General features: G+C 35.8%; 1 protein-coding gene across 1 annotated transcript; it reads right to left on the bottom strand.

Annotated features, from left to right (window-relative positions):
• Positions 1-1,354: 1,354 nt before the first annotated feature.
• Positions 1,355-2,863, bottom strand: LOC146906445 (uncharacterized). Its single transcript, XM_085728829.1, has one exon. The coding sequence runs from the start codon at positions 2,861-2,863 to the stop codon at positions 1,355-1,357; it is 1,509 nt and encodes a 502-aa protein (XP_085584955.1).
• Positions 2,864-13,881: the final 11,018 nt, after the last annotated feature.

Here is a 13,881-nt window from a genome sequence, read left to right as displayed (position 1 = left end):
CTGAGTCTTTGATTTTGCAGATGCTTCGTGTCGAAGGTTCTTTTGACAGTTGAAAATGCCCCAGATGAATCATATCTGATTTGATGCAGTTACCTCGCCATAAATCGGAAGAAGCTTTTGACGACTGAACTGCCCCAAGTGAATCATACCTGATCAGATGCAGTTACCTCGCCATGAGTTGGCGGTCTTTTGTTGGCTGAAGTGCCCCAAGTGAGTCATGTCCGACCAGATGCAGTTACTTTGTCATAATCCTTAACTTTTGCATAGGTCGCCCTTGCGGGTTTCAACCTATCAGGATAAACACATTTTCATTTTTTTGCATGTCTCTAACTTTTGCATGGACCGCCCTTTCGGGTTTTCAGTCCATCGAGACGCTCTTTTTTGCCTAAGCCGCTTTTTTAGGTTTGCGACTTATCGAGCTTTTCATTTTAACAAAGTATTTCTTGACTGCATTGGCATTCACAGGACATACAAGTTTGTCACCATGCTTTTGTGATTAGGCATTCCTTTGCTCCTGGAATCAGGTAACATATTTTATTTTATTTTTGAGCACAAAGCCACCTTCTTGATATTCATGGGGACGAGCCTTCTTTGTCGGCTATTTGATATAACTGTATGTGGCGCACGATGATAACACTTTTGAATTCTATCAAGCTTTGTTTTCATTGAAGCCTCCGTTGACGGGACTTTGACCTCCATGTGGGGGCACTGCCTTTATACTGCATACTGAGGGATGGTGGGGGGGTTGCCCCTGCTAAAGTGTGCACTTGAAGTACAATATTCTTGCGAGGCAGATGGAAACGTCTCGTGCCAGTCTTTGCCTATGAAAGTCCTCTTCAGAACAATCTTTCTTGATATTTGTAGCTTCAATGGCCAAGATGCCCCAGTAGGCGATAAATCTTATTGGAAACTTCTTCATGATCCCTTTTTCAGCCTCAGACACAGGGAACTCAAAGTCGAGAGAGAGTACCGGGCTAAAGTGTTCAACGGGTTTATTAATGCATGATTTGATTATTGATATAAACATTATGATTATGCAGATATGTGAAAATGATTTAAAGAAAAATAATTTTTGGTTTTTTGTATTACCATTTTTCCAGAAAAAGCAAAAAATAAAAACAAAGTCGGGATCAAAGCGACTTTTTAATTAATGATGAAAATACATAAAGCAAAAAGCCCTAAACAAGTTCACTTTCGTCTCAGGTAGGACGAAAGGATTTTTTTTTGAAAAACATAAAGCAACAAACAAACATATTAATTAAACAGATGAGTAGTAGAAAGAAACATCAGCAAAGACCCAATTGCAGCTAAAGATCCCAAGTGTCAACCTTAGATACCAAGATCCGATAGCGGATTAACTTGCACATTCAGATTCAAACTCGTCGAAAGGTATGAGGCTTTTCTGGATCAACTTCTGAACTATCTTCTGCAATACAAAATAGTGCTCAATATCATGACCTGGTGCCCCTTGATGGAAAGCACAAAAGAGGTCGGGCCTGTACCGGGCTGACAATTTTGTTGGCATTGGCATAGGTGCCTTGGTATAGACCAAATTCCTTTCAAGCAACTTTGGAAGCAACTCTGCATACTTCATGGGAATGGGATCGATCTGCTTCCTTGAAGTCCGTTGTCGAGGCTGTTGTTGATATTGCTGAAACTGGGGTTGATAACCCGAACTTTGCAGAGCATTTGTGACAGGCATAACAGTGGCGACAGGGTGATAAACCAGATACTGTTGTTGAGGCTGACTCTCCTCCACACTCATTTCCTGGTATTCCTCCTCTGAACCATCAGTGGGAACACTTTCTTTCACCAGACGTTCTTTTCGGACCCAGTCTTCAATACGCATGCCCGCGGTCATCATATCCGCGAAATCGCCAGATGCACTTGCAAGCATATGCTCAAAATAGAACATATCCAGAGTTTCCAGGAAAATCTCGGTCAACTCTTTCTCTTCCAGAGATGGACGGACTTGTTCGGCAACATCTCTCCAACGTTGGGCATAAGCTTTGAAGGATTCATTGTCATTATTGGTCATTGCCTGCAGTTCCTTTCTGTTTGGGGCCAAGTGCAAGTTGTAGTTATATCGTTGAACGAAAGCCTCGCACAAATCCTTGAAAGTTTTGATATCATCCTTGCTCAGACCCATGTACCATATTAGTGCGGCACCGGTCAAACTATCTTGGAAACAGTGGATAAGGAGTTCATCATTACTTACTTGAGCAGACATCTTTCTCACGTACATTATCAAATGAAGCTTAGGGCAAGTGTTCCCTTTGTATTTCTCATAATCAGGGACCTTTAATTTGGGTGGTATCACGACATTGGGAAGCAAGCAAAGATCATAAGCATTTTTCCCAAACCGTTCTTTCCCACGAAGAGCTTTCAATTCCAACTGTATTCTGTCAAACTTTTCTTCCAGTTCAACTATCCGGTCGTATGCAACCACATTTTCAGAGTGATAGATTGGCCCAGGGCCCTGCTGAGTGGCATGAATCAAAGGAGCTGAGTAGGTCATAGCAGCTTGAGGGATCAAAGGGCTCAATTGAGGGATAAGCGTTGTCGGTTGCACAAAAGGAGCTTGAACCTTAGAGACACCATGACGGAATACTTCACCAGAACTTAAAGGTGTGCTCCAGAGATAACCTTCAAGCATTGCATGTTGAGGAGTACTAGCAAATACTGTTGAAATCGGGGTAGTGGAAGCAACCGTCTGAGCTTGAGTACTGACAATAGGAAGAGATGATGGTTGACTCTGTGCAACCGTAATCAAAGACACTAAGTTCCTCAAAATCTCATTTTCGGCCCGGAGGGCTGTCACCTCTTCACGAAGCTTGTGGTTCTCTTGTTCAAAATGATCCATTCTGATTTGCCTGAGTGTTGTAGATGCGAGTGGACTGATAGATTGACCTTTTGTAGAAAGAACCAAAGTATGAGACACATGCTAGAAACTATGAATGCTAAATGATGCATGATATGCTTATGCAAAAATGTACAATTTTTTTGTTATCGAAGGATTTGTCAAGGCGAATTGGAAACATTACAGATGAACATGGTTTCATTTGAAAGTTTGTAACAGTTATCGCAATCGGTTCCTTTTTCAAGAGGTAAGAACGAAACCAAGGACAAAGTTCATTAACAAAAGCAAAAGCTTAGTTAAGATTGTGTTGCTTGGTGTTCATTCCTACAAGGTCCCTACCTTTGATGTTTACAAAAAAACTTGGCTAAATCCTTCAACACATTTTTTTTAATGGATGACAAAAGGTTTATGGATGAATGCATGCAATCCATGGTTATGCTAGAATACATAGAATACATGATGAGATTTAAGGTATACAATGTTGGAGCTTAGGGACAATAACGCCATTTGGTAAGGACTATGGTTTCCATTTGCAAAAGTGACAAGGGTTCTATCAAGTTCCCAGAGTTTTCAACCACTTACGAATTTTATCGGTTTACGAAATTACTCTCGTTCCAATATCGTCCGTAATAAAGTCTCGTCTGAGTGTAGTATCGCGTATCAACTAAATCAAGATTGACTCAAGATTAGCCACCGCACTACGTCCTAAAAAGGCCAAGTGGGGTTAAAAGTAACTAAAGGTCCTCAACTTTTAGCGGTCACTTAAAAATAACATGTCGATCACGAATACTCATGTCAACATAGTATATCTCTAAGATCCCTAAGTTGAGTGGGGTTATCACATGTGCCACAACCAAAATTCACTCTTGGCAAGACACTATGATTATACCACCGTCCTATCCTAATGTTTCTCTCAAGTCTGGGTTTTGGACTTGTCTCACCACTCACGTTAAAAAAAATAAACAAGTAAACACGTATTTACAAGGTAAAAAGCACAAGTAAAAAGGGAGAAAGGTGGGCTTAACCCGCGTAGGATCCCCAGTGAAGTCGCCATTTTTGTAGACCAAGATTTTCGGGTGTCAAGCCATTGATTGGACTTGAACCTTCAATCTACCGGACTTGCTCGATTTTATTCTTGGGAAGGGAAAAAGAGATTGAAAAACCCTTTTTGGATCCGGGGGTCGGTTACGATTCGGGAAGGTGTTAGGCACCCGCGTCGTTCACGGTACTCCGTGAGAACCTCTTTCTAACTTTATTTTTATTTGGAAAATTATTGCTTAAAGTATAAGTGAAAGAATGGAGGGAGAAGAAGTTGGAGTTTTTCGTTATTTTTATTTGATCGATTTGAAAGGATTAAAGCCTCTGCCTACGTACCCTTAAAAGGGATCAAAACCGTCGTAGTTCACTCTCAAAAATATTTTTGTGGGTTAGGTTGATTTTAATTTGATTTTGAAAATGATTTTGAGAAGGGTTGCGAGACCTCAAGGTATAGAAGAATAAAATAGAAGTGAGGTTGTTTCATTTTATTTGAGAAATTGAGTCTAAGTTTAATTAAAGTTCAATTAGGAATTTGATTAAGAAAATAAAGAAAAAATCTCTTGGATTTGGATCCAAGGTTTATTAAGAAAATAATTTGACTTTTGCTTATTTGATTTTTTGAAGTAAAAAGGTTTTACTAAATTAACGATAAGCTAGCGTAACGACGTGAAAAATTAAAGCGAGCGCGAATAAAATGGTGTAGTGTCGGTGCTAGTGTCGGTGCTTGTGTTACCTACATTATTACAAAAATTCCTAGATACATTCTATGGCCTCTTTGCCAAGCTACAAACCAATGGAAAAAATATACATCCATTTCCTAGTTATACACATTAATATCATGGAATTTAAATAAATTGCAAGAAGAAGGAAAATGCAAGAGATCATACTAGAATTAAAGCAAGCAAGATAATAAGAAAGCTTAGAGGTATGACCTACTAGGATGACTTATCAAATAAAATGCGTGATGTTGAAGTTTTAAGGAAATGTATGAAGAAGAAATTGAAATATTAAAGCAAGATTAACATAAGATATTATGGAGTAAAAAACATTTAGGATGCATGAAATAAAGCCTTTTAAAACACTAAAGCAAAATAAAAGCCATGGAGATTAAAGTTTTAAAATGCTCGGAGCAAAGCCCCCAAAATGAGTTTAAAAATGCATGAGATGATTTCTGTGTTTAGAAGCCTGCATATGATGAAAATCACGTTGATAAACAAAACATGTAATGAAACAAATGCGTGATATGAGAAATAATTTAAATTAAGAACGCACGGAAGCATTACTAAAATTAAGCAGATTACGTGACGAAACGATGCATGACAAAAATTATTTGAAACGCAGGCATGAGAGCGTAATTAAAATCAAACAAATTTCGTAGTAAAACAATACATGATATATAAAAAATGATTTGAATAAAAAAAAATGCCTGATACTAGATAAATAAGATAAGTAAACCAATGCATGATATGATCTTGTTTAAAGCCTAAAATGCATTTGGTGTGAATTGGACGCTACATAACTTATATGATAAAGAAATGCATGCGTAAGATAATGAAAAGGAAGGAAATAAATAACAACAGAGGGGGTGCGGTACCAAAATCAAGGGTGACAATCAGCAAACAGTAAAGAAATTGCAAAAACATAAACGGGCTGATGCAAAGAGTGAACTGGGCTAGGGTTAAAGCCTGCTGGGTATTGGTATTGGAGCGGGTCAACTAAGCTGGACCGGTTCAGGAACGGGTCGGTTCAACTGAACCGGTCCAACAAGAGTTATACAAGCTCAGCAGCAACGCTGCTCTTTCTTTCCTTTTCAATTGTTCATAAGCTTCTTCCTAAAATGATTAAGCCAAAGACTCTCTTTCTCTCAAATATGAATTTGGATTCCCACAAGAACAATGAAAACAGTGTAGGTTTAACAAAGAAGAATTATAGAAAAAACAAAATCCCTTTTAGAAAATTTTTGAATTCAGTACCCTTCCTCCTTTCTTCTCTGTTCAAACCTCAAATTATTCTTCAACATGTACATATAAACGGAGCAGATTGGAAGAAGAGAAGAAGAACACGTGTTACCTCATCTGATCTAATGACCTGGAGATTTTGCTTTGAAATAGAGGGAAAACTTCACAGATTCGTGCTTCTGGAGAAAGCGAAATGCGTTGCTATTCCGATTCCATCTTTCGCTATTCTTCACGATCTGATCTGTATGCTTCTTTCCTTCTCGACTCTTTTGAAACGGTTCCCACTTGTTACGGTTGTTGGAATTGAACCCGTTTTGAGTATATGAGTGAACCGAAGTTGTGTCAGAGTTGTTGTTCTTTGCTTCAGCTTGTACCGCCGTTGTATGTATGTTGTGATTCTGAATTTGTATTCATGAATGGTTTGAAATAGTGTTAAGACTGATTTGGATTTTGAATCAAAGGTGATGATAATGATTGTGATTCTGGAGATTTGTTTATGAATTGTTGGTGTTGAAAGAAGAGAAAACAAAGATCTGTTGCATTTGGGTGATGGAATCGGTTATGAGTGTGATGAAGATTTGGTGACCTTTTTTATGGAAATAGCTTTGCTGCAAAATTATTCATGTGCGTGTTCTTGAGAAAGCTATTGAGAAGAAAGGGTTTGATTCAATTTTCAGGGTCTGCCGAATTTGAGCTTTGTTTTCATGAGAGTTTGTGCAGCCCCCTTCATCAATGATTGGGAGCCTATTTATAGCCAAAACTAGGTTAAAAAAAGGATGAATAGACTAAAGACTACACTACCCTTGATGAAACTTGGAGAGAAAGAAAATGCTTTGGATGCTCTTTGGACCAATAACAATGTAACAAGTGGACTTAAGACAAAACAAATTGTTGATAAAAAAAATAAAAATGACATAAAAATGGAATAAAAGAAAATAGAGTTGTAAAATAAGATAAAAGTAATAATAAAAAAAAAAGTAATAAAATTTAAAGTTGTCGAAATCTCGACTGAGACGACTAAAACTTGCGGTGTTTTAAAACACGAACAAAACTTTTTAAACGGTTTAATCATGCGGACAAAAGGAAATTAAAGAAATGAATAAAAGACTTTAAATATTTTAAAAGCACACGTAAAAATTTAAAATGCCTGAAAAGACAAATAAAGCAATTTCAACTGGACAAAATTTTACTTGCAAGATCACAGACTTTGGATGATTAAACAACGACTGAGAAAGGTTTTAACTCGTTAAAGCGAAAAGAAGAGAAATTGAGCCGTTTTACAATACGGACAAAAATAGGTAAAAACAGAGCAAAGTGGTCAAAATTTGGGGTATGACAGCGCGCACTTTATTTTTAAATGCTATTTTGAAAGATGATATTTATACCTAAGAGTTTACTAAGTGAAGAATTTAAGGGAGAGGAAAATGTTTGAATTTTTATTTTATTTGAATTGAAGGAATTTTTGTTCCTTGCCTACGTACCCGTTTAATGGATCAAATCCACCGTAGTTCTCTTCCAAAAATGTTTTTGTTTTTGTTGATTGATTTTAAGTTTGAAAATGGGATTTTGAAGAATGGAGATTGAGAGGCCTTAAAGGCATGAGATGGTGAAAATGTGAGGTTGAATTAGTTATTTTGCAAAGTGAAAGTCAAAGTATGATTAAAATGCATTAAAATTTGATTAAGAAAACAAAAGAGAATACAATGGGATTTTGGACCCCAAGGTTTATTATGAAAAAGATTTGAGTGATGTTGTTCATATTTTTTTTGAAAAAAGGTTTTTCTAAGTGTAAATCCTAAGCATTCATCTAAACATACAATCCTAAACATACATCTAAGCATGCATATCCTAGCCATATACCTAAAAATATCCATGTGATGTGTGTGCATGTGTCGGTGTTTGTGTCGGTGTACATCATTGGAGTCCATTGTCCTTTACATCATTGGCCTAGATACATTCTATGGTCTTGCAAGAATTAAAAGCATAGGAAAATATTACAAAATTCCTAGGTTTTACATTCTAATTTTTGGTGAAACTTAAAGTGCAAGAAATAAGATGGAGGAGGAGATGAAGTATGGAATGCTTATGAATGAATGAAACATGAAATGAGACAGTTAGTGGCATAAGGAATAATAGGAATTGAAAATGATAAACAAAAGGAATGCTAAAACTTGGCAAAAGTTAATGAAGTTCCTAACCTAAAGGTGGCAAAATACACTTGGAATTTACCATGGCATCCAAACAGATATATGACCTATAATCCTCATATCATGACAATTTTCTAAAGGGTTTACTTACAATTAATGACATGGGAATTACAAGAACATATTCAAGCCAAGATCCATGATATATTTAAGCATATTTGCATCATTTATTCACAAACATAACTTGCAAACCAAGCAATTGAACACAATTCATACACATGCAGCCAAAGCACACACAAACAGTAGCTAAACTTCACAAAGTCATATGGTATAGGTCACAAACATTTATCAAGAAATTGGGACTAGAATCAAGCAACTTTTTCACCAATTTTTGATTCAAAACAACACAAAGTAGCGAGAAAGTCAACACATTATTTTGCACCAATTTTTAAAGTACAAAGATCATCTCAAAACATTACAAAACTATCAAGAAGCCTATATGAGTTTTTTTTAGAATTTTTTAAAGGATTTTTGGGCTTAAAGATGCACAAGAACATCACAAATTTTAACAAGAATAGTAAACAAACTAAAAAAAATGCTACACATATTTTTAATCAAGATTTAACGCATAACAACATCATAGAAATATCAAGAAAATGATCAAAAATACATAGGAAATTTTTAGGAATTTTTAAAAGAAATTTTGAGTGAACAGGGGTGTGAAAAGCATGTCACATGGTGCACACAGCAAGAAAACCAAGGAACAAAGAAATCCAGTAAAGAGGAGACCCAGGCCCAAGGTCTTGATGGATCTGGATCATCCAAATGCCTCAGAGGCGTTGGATTGATCCAATCTCATCAAAACCCTAAATCCAAGGGTTAGGAACACACAGCGCATGGTAAGACGAAATGGATACACAGGAAGGGATAATCACGTCCGTACACCTCATCACCAAACAAGATTAACGGCTGAGATTGAAAGAGTGGACTGTACCAAGTGAACCAGCAGGGTTTGGGTGAACCGGCCGGTTCAAAACGTTTATAAAAGGAGAGTGAGGCCGGTTCACCTCATTCCTTCCTTCTCACTCTCTCTCTAGGTTTAAACTTAGAGAGATAGGCTCCTCCTTCTCTCTTCTTCTCCGTCGTCTTCCCTGCCGGTTTCTGGAACGAAACGGCCGGAGAAGATGAAGATTCATCGGAATCTTCATCAACTCCGCCGTGAATTCCAGATTCCGGCGAGCTTCACACTCGAATCAAATGAATCCAAACCCTAATCTATTCTATTTTTCATGCTGATCATGAATTTGAACTTGATTTTACGAAATAAACAGTGAATCATCCTAGATCTACATGTTAGGGTTTCGACTTTGAACTTTTTCAATCTTTTTCAAACTTTTTCGAAAGGATGAGTCTCAAAGCTTGTTGATCTATTCAGTTTCACCGTTTATTTTTTGTTACGAACTTTCGATGATGAGTTGGAACAAAATGAGAAAAGTTCGTGTGTTTACCTGGCTTTTAATTTGGAGATTTGAACAGATAACTCTTCAGAAAGCTTCGTTATGGCTTTAGATTCCTCTGGTAAGTTGTTCAAAACTTCTGAAACCGAAAATAAATCGGTGAATCTTCTTCTCCTTTCTCGCTGGTTCAAAACCTTACTTCGTTCCCTCTTCTTCTCTCTCTGAATCTTCTTCTTGTGATCGCTCTATGCTTGAATTGCAAGAAGAGGATGAAATAAGAGTTCGATGATGAAGATTTTCATGGAAAATCTCTGAGGACTTGGTACGAACTCAATTGAATTTTGACGAACACTTGTTGAATTGAGATGGTTTTTGTTTGGATCTTCTGGAAATTTGCGTTGATTTTGTGCAATTTGTGACGAATTTGGTGAAGATTTGAGTTGGTTAGGGTTTGTTAGATGATGAAGTTCTTCGTGAGCTTCATCATGTTCTTGATGAGAAATGGTGTTTGATTCTGTTAGAGGAGAGAGAATTGGTGGAAACGTGTTTGTTGAGTTGGCCAATTGTGATTGATCTGTGATGATTAGACCCTTTTATAGCTTGACATGTGTTCCTGAGATTAAATGGCATGGTGACATGTGTCCTGGACCCTAACTGATTCGGCCTTGGACCAATTTAGACTCAGGGGTCTCTTTGCAATTTCTGGAAAATTTGGGACCAACCTGCAATTTTTAGAAAAAGGACTGGAAAACAAATTTTAAAATGATAAAGGACTGGACTGCAATTGACCTAAAAGGACCAAACAAAAGTTTGACCTAAAATTAAAAGGACCTAAAATAAAATGACACAAAGGAGATAAAATGCAATTTTAGAATTTTTTAGGACTAAAATGAAATTAAAATAAAATTAAATTAAAATTGGCAAAATGGAAAATAACGTAAAGTGAAACGATTAAAATTGACAAAACGGACTAAAATGAACCAATTACCTAAATGAGGTACTTTAAAGTAACCTCTCTCTTCCGAAATTTCGTGTGAAATTACCAAAATGCCCCTGGGGACTAAAACGACTGAAAAAAATGATTCAGATGCAATTTTAAAATGGATTTTTAACAGGGAATTGAAGCAAGAGCTTATACAAGCAAATTAAAAGACTCAGAGACAATTTTTTGGAAATTAAACAAGGTTTTAACACTTGAAAAGACTAAAATGCCCCTAGGGGCTAAACTGACTCAAAATGACTTCGAATGCAATTTTTAAAAGGGATTTTGACATAGAATTGAAATAAGGACTTATTCAAACCAGTTGAAAAGACTCAAACAATTTTTCAAAGATTAAAATGAGCTTGGACACAGGAAATGACTAAAATACCCTTTTATATGAATTTTGTAATTAATATTGAAATAAAATGCAGAGAAAGATGTAATTGATCAGAGACAGTTCAAATGACTTGAAATGCAAGAAAAGAAGAATTGAACAAGTATTTTTAGGTCCAAAATTAGGGTATAACAATAAGCAAAGTGTATTTTGACACGATTCAAGAAAACTTTGAAATTGTTCAAAGATTTTAACAATGAAGTAAAAGGAATAAGTTTGAAAAGTATAAAGACTATACGAGTAAGTCGTGATGGTAAATGCTTGATTAATGAGTATAATGATTATTTATATCGCTTCGTGTTTGTCATGACTCGATCTAAAATAGTTTGATTATAACTCAAAGACTCTTGAAATTAATGAAATTACAGTTATTCTTCACCCACAACAAGTTCTAATTGAGTAATCATAAAGGCACCATATTAGATATGGAGGTAAGAGTACCTATTTTTGACTTTATGATAATTTGAGGTTATATGGTTTACTAGATAAACTAAACTTCAAATTAAATGAATGTATACTTGTGGAGGTTCCTTTAGGAAACTAGAGGATACTATTTCTACATCTTTTTCATGACAAAATGTTGTTTGTCGTTAAAACTGGAGTATTCCTTTTCAAGGAGTATGGCTCTACAAGAGCCAGTGGGAGTGATGTAGAACTTGAATTAATTCAAGTACCACAAAATACATGTTTCTCTAAGAATGGAACATGAACTGATTCAACAAAGGGTTGTTGGTAAATCGATAGTTCGAGTAACACATGATCTAGATGAGTCTGATATGTCATAACACTAGGATGAGAAACATGATTTTATCATGACTCAACAAGGTGATATGATGCTCATGGAAGATGAGCACCTGATTTACTAGAAGGTCGCAAATGACATGATTTTGAGAAGTGGCTAGATGCCATGGGATCTTATAAAGAATCCATGTACACAAACCATATATGGATATTGGTTATCTCATCCAAATGAGTATGACTCATAAGATAAGTGTGAGTTTTCTTATAGAAAACTGACATGGATGGTATTATTAATACCTTTAAGATGTGATCGATTGTATAAGGTTTCATGCAATTCATGATGCATATCATGACGAAACCATTCCATCTTCATAATGCTTAAATCTAGCGATCCCAATTCCCATTGTTTTATAATACATGTTCTAGAAGATGGATAACGATGTTGTATTACTTAATTGGAATAACATTATATATGTATTTGACATATGTATGATTTCGTTAATCCAAAGGATACTAGAAAGGTAGATGTATTATAAAATTCATTTATGAATTAAAGAAAACTTCTCAAAGTTGAATTTTTATTTTATTAATGAAGTTTTATGAAAACTTTTTAATAAAGAAATCTTGTGCAAATAAGAAGATTAGTGGGAGCATTGATATTAGTTTGGTGGAGTATGTAGATGACATACTAGTCACCAAAACAATTTATCTACACATGTAAGACATGGTTAGAAAATTATTATCCTTGGATGTCTTAAAGGACATTGGATTGTTTCTTAAACACGGATGAAAGAAACATTGTAAATGAGTTACAATGGTGTTGACTTTCATATTGGTGTACAGTATATCCATATCGTAATTTGGAGTAAATGTTATGCTAGGATATCAACTATGAAATTTGTAAAAGTACAAGCTTCAGATAGTTGTTGTTTCTATTACAGATGTTAAATATATACGATTTGGATTGTTTAGCTCATAACTTAGTGAAAACATGTGTTTCTTGCGTTGCGGATTCCATTGATCTCGTCTGACGTAAAATTGGTTTAAATCCTGCAAGCAATGAAAACTTGATCTCACCAATGATCCAAATGTATACTTTGACACTTCAATTTCTTTTCGATGGAAAATCGAAAGTGTAAATTGAAAGTAGTGTAGCCTACCAACATAGGAAAGGGTTCCTTATCTACTAGAATAGTATCATGCTCAGAGTGTGCTTGATGCTAACACTTGACCAATAGATATTGAGTTAATATTTGATTGGCTTTTAGTGCTAGTGGGAGATTGTTGGAGTAAGCCCTAATCGCCAATCTATGTTGATTGGGTTTGGCTTTGTATCATGATATTGATATAAGTATATATTGTGAATATATAATAATAAGGCATTTCTTTATTGATTTTGTTCTGTTTCAAAATAATAAAGTCCCTAGAATAGTTAGTCCGTTTAATGGAACATTAAGTATAACTTAATTGTGAGACCCCGTTAAACATAAGGAAACTATTATTAAAGTATCTGTAGTCAAGCTTTATTGAGAAGTGGGATATCATTAAAGCATAGAGATTATTATGTGGGTAGACTGATGATCACATCTCACAGATCATGGATAAAAGAGTTATCAAGTCTTCACATAAATATAAATATTAGGAGTAATATTTATATTGGATTGACCCGCTATGAGAATACTACATAGTAAAAGTTATGAAAAGTGTCATAAGATATTCTCATAGTGATAGTGGTGTATTCCACCCTTCGACCTGAAACCGCTATGTACCCTAGATGTTGAAGTGGAGTGCTTTGTCACCATTCAAACGTTGTCCGTAACAGGATGACTATAAAGTTGGTTGATGGGTACTCCATGAATCATGCTGAGGGACATGAGTGACCTAGATGGAATTTGCCCCTCCTACATAACAGGAGAAATGTCTACGGGCCCAATATTGAACTAGACAAGGATGACACGGTCTATGCCTTGTGTTCAACATAGACATGAGGGCAAAAGGGTAATTATACACATGATCATTATCACAGAAAGGTTTCGTCAGATCACATGACATTCTCGTCACTTGGGTAGCAGTGATGTGTTGCTAGATACCGCTCACTGTTTATGATATTAAATATGTGATTTAATATTTTTTTTTGACAAAAACAAAAGGATATTCATTCATTCAAATCGATAGAGTACATCAGATACAAACATCGCTAAAAACGTAAAAGGTGAATCTGTGAACAAACTCACAACACCCATGTTAATAGCATACAGCGGCAAAATGCCTACAAACAATATGATAAAACCTAAATCACCGAAATAC

The sequence above is a fragment of the Medicago sativa genome, chromosome 7 (assembly GCF_051527215.1).
Source record: "Medicago sativa cultivar Bolivia chromosome 7, Bolivia_mono, whole genome shotgun sequence".
Classification (NCBI taxonomy): Eukaryota; Viridiplantae; Streptophyta; class Magnoliopsida; order Fabales; family Fabaceae; genus Medicago; species Medicago sativa.
Note: the sequence above shows the minus strand (reverse complement) of the source record. Positions and strands in the feature narration are given on the sequence as shown.